Source organism: Acinonyx jubatus, chromosome A1 (genome assembly GCF_027475565.1).
Source record: "Acinonyx jubatus isolate Ajub_Pintada_27869175 chromosome A1, VMU_Ajub_asm_v1.0, whole genome shotgun sequence".
Classification (NCBI taxonomy): Eukaryota; Metazoa; Chordata; class Mammalia; order Carnivora; family Felidae; genus Acinonyx; species Acinonyx jubatus.
Window position 1 is genome coordinate 86,094,792 of NC_069380.1, and position 2,069 is coordinate 86,096,860.

Genomic DNA, 2,069 nt, shown 5'->3' on the forward strand with positions numbered 1-2,069 from the left:
TGTTCAATCCTCTCTGAAATTTTCTATTCCATTTCATGCCATTCTCACTCACTTTTAAATGCTTGTTAAGTTGATTTAATAACCAGTAAGTGGCATATAATCTGAAATTTTAAAGAAACACTGTTTGTTAGAGAAGCAGTTACAAATTATTTGCACAGGGCAGGAAGAGGCAGACAACAGCCTGAAGAAGAAACATTACACTCTCTACTAGGGTCTAGAAAACTTAGAACAAAAGGGTATATGGAGTGGAACAAGTGTACCTCAAATAGTCACTCCCTCACATGTACATACACACATTTTTCTGCTTGGGGTCTCATTTTCCTCAAATCTGACTTAATAGTGACTTTACAATTTTCTGGAATCAGACTCTCAAGTTTGCTGAAAAGAACTCATTATTTCCCTATAAAACCTCATTGATACAAGTAACATTTTTCTCTTCACCAGCATATTATCTTTTGTGACTGAGTCTGTCACTTGGAAGGACATAGGGGCCCTGTCCATCTACTTGCAAGCAAAGACAGGAGTTATTTATTCTGGGATCCCTGAAAGAGAGAAGACCCTACTCCATTCTCACTCCAGCATCTTATATGACATTATGCATTGTTATCTCCCTGGAACAAAGCATTCTTTAGGGAAAACAAGCACCTACATCAGTGCCCTCTTGCATCCGACAGGTTGTGGTCTTTCCCAAGAACCTTCCACATGGCTCCCTTCACATCTTTGTTTCTCAGTGTGTAGACGAAAGGATTCAGAGTGGGGGTCACTAGACAGTAGAAGAGGGTTAGGAACTTGCCCTGGTCCTGGCTTGCCACATTCCCAGGCTGCATGTACATGTAGATTATAGTACTATAGAAGAGAGACACTACAATCATGTGGGAAGAGCAGGTGTTGAAGGCCTTGCGCTTCCCAGCTGCAGACTGGATCCACAGAACCATGGCTACAATATACCATAGGAAACCAGTATCATGGTGAAGGGCACCAGGACAATGGGGATGGCCAAGAAGAAAGCCAGGCCTTCAACATGCCTAGTGTCCATGCAGGAAATGCGGATGATGGCTGGCATCTCACACAAAAAGTGGTTGATGTGGTGGTGACCACACCGCTCCAGGGACATTGTCAGTGGGGACATGAGGAAGGAATTGGCAATCCCAGTGAGCCAGGCACAGGCTGCCAGTCGCAGGCATAGCTGTGGTTGCATGATGGTCATGTAGTGAAGAGGCTTGCAAACAGCCACAAAGCAGTCATAGGCCATGACAGAAAGAAGAATGCATTCAATGCCACCCACAGAAAGGAACACAAAGAGTTGTATGACACAACCAATATAAGTGATGGTCTTTTGTGGGCCCCAGAGGTTGACCAGCATCTGAGGAATGCTTCTAGAGGTGTAACAGAGATCCAGGAGGGACAGGTTGCAGAGGAAGAAGTACATAGGTGTGTGCAGTCGAGGGTCCACCAGGGACAGGAAGATGATGGACGAGTTGCCCGTGATAGCCAGAAAGTAAAACACCATGTTAGTGAAAAACAAGACCATCCCCAGCTTTGGCTGGTCAGAGAACCCAAGCAGAATGAAGTTTCCAGAGCTCTCATTATTTCTTTCCATCACACTTGGCTTGATAAACCTGTTTAGGGAGGTTAACATGTGTGGTGTTACTCATACAGAAAATGATGCACCTCATTTTTGTCCCAAGAAAATAGGTTTTTTCCACCTATTTAACTGGTCCACTTGCCTGACCATTGCCTGGAATTATAGGGCAAGGAGCTAAAAATATTTGTCTGTAAAGTGATGGAAGTTGTATAGTGATGGAAGCAATATTGCCTCAATATCTTCTAATCTGGTTAAGTGAAATAAGTGGATAGATCCTTTAAAAAAAACTTTTACTGATATAATGAGCAACAAAGTAATTTGGGGGAAAAACAAATAATTTTCTCAGAATCCATTGACTTTGAGTGTATTTCTGTTAACTGACAAATTACTCCCTAAAATTTGTGGAACAATAGCTTAACTTAATATAATCAATTCTCATGGTTCCATGATTATAAACTCAACTGAAAAACAAAAAATGTATTGA

General features: G+C 42.0%; 1 protein-coding gene across 1 annotated transcript; it reads right to left on the reverse strand.

Moving 5' to 3' along the window:
• Positions 1-650: 650 nt before the first annotated feature.
• Positions 651-1,600, reverse strand: LOC106966682 (putative olfactory receptor 2W6). The gene is given in 2 exon segments (XM_015062820.2): positions 651-949; positions 952-1,600. Coding segments are annotated over 2 exon segments (948 nt in total).
• Between the last annotated feature and the right edge of the window lie 469 nt (positions 1,601-2,069).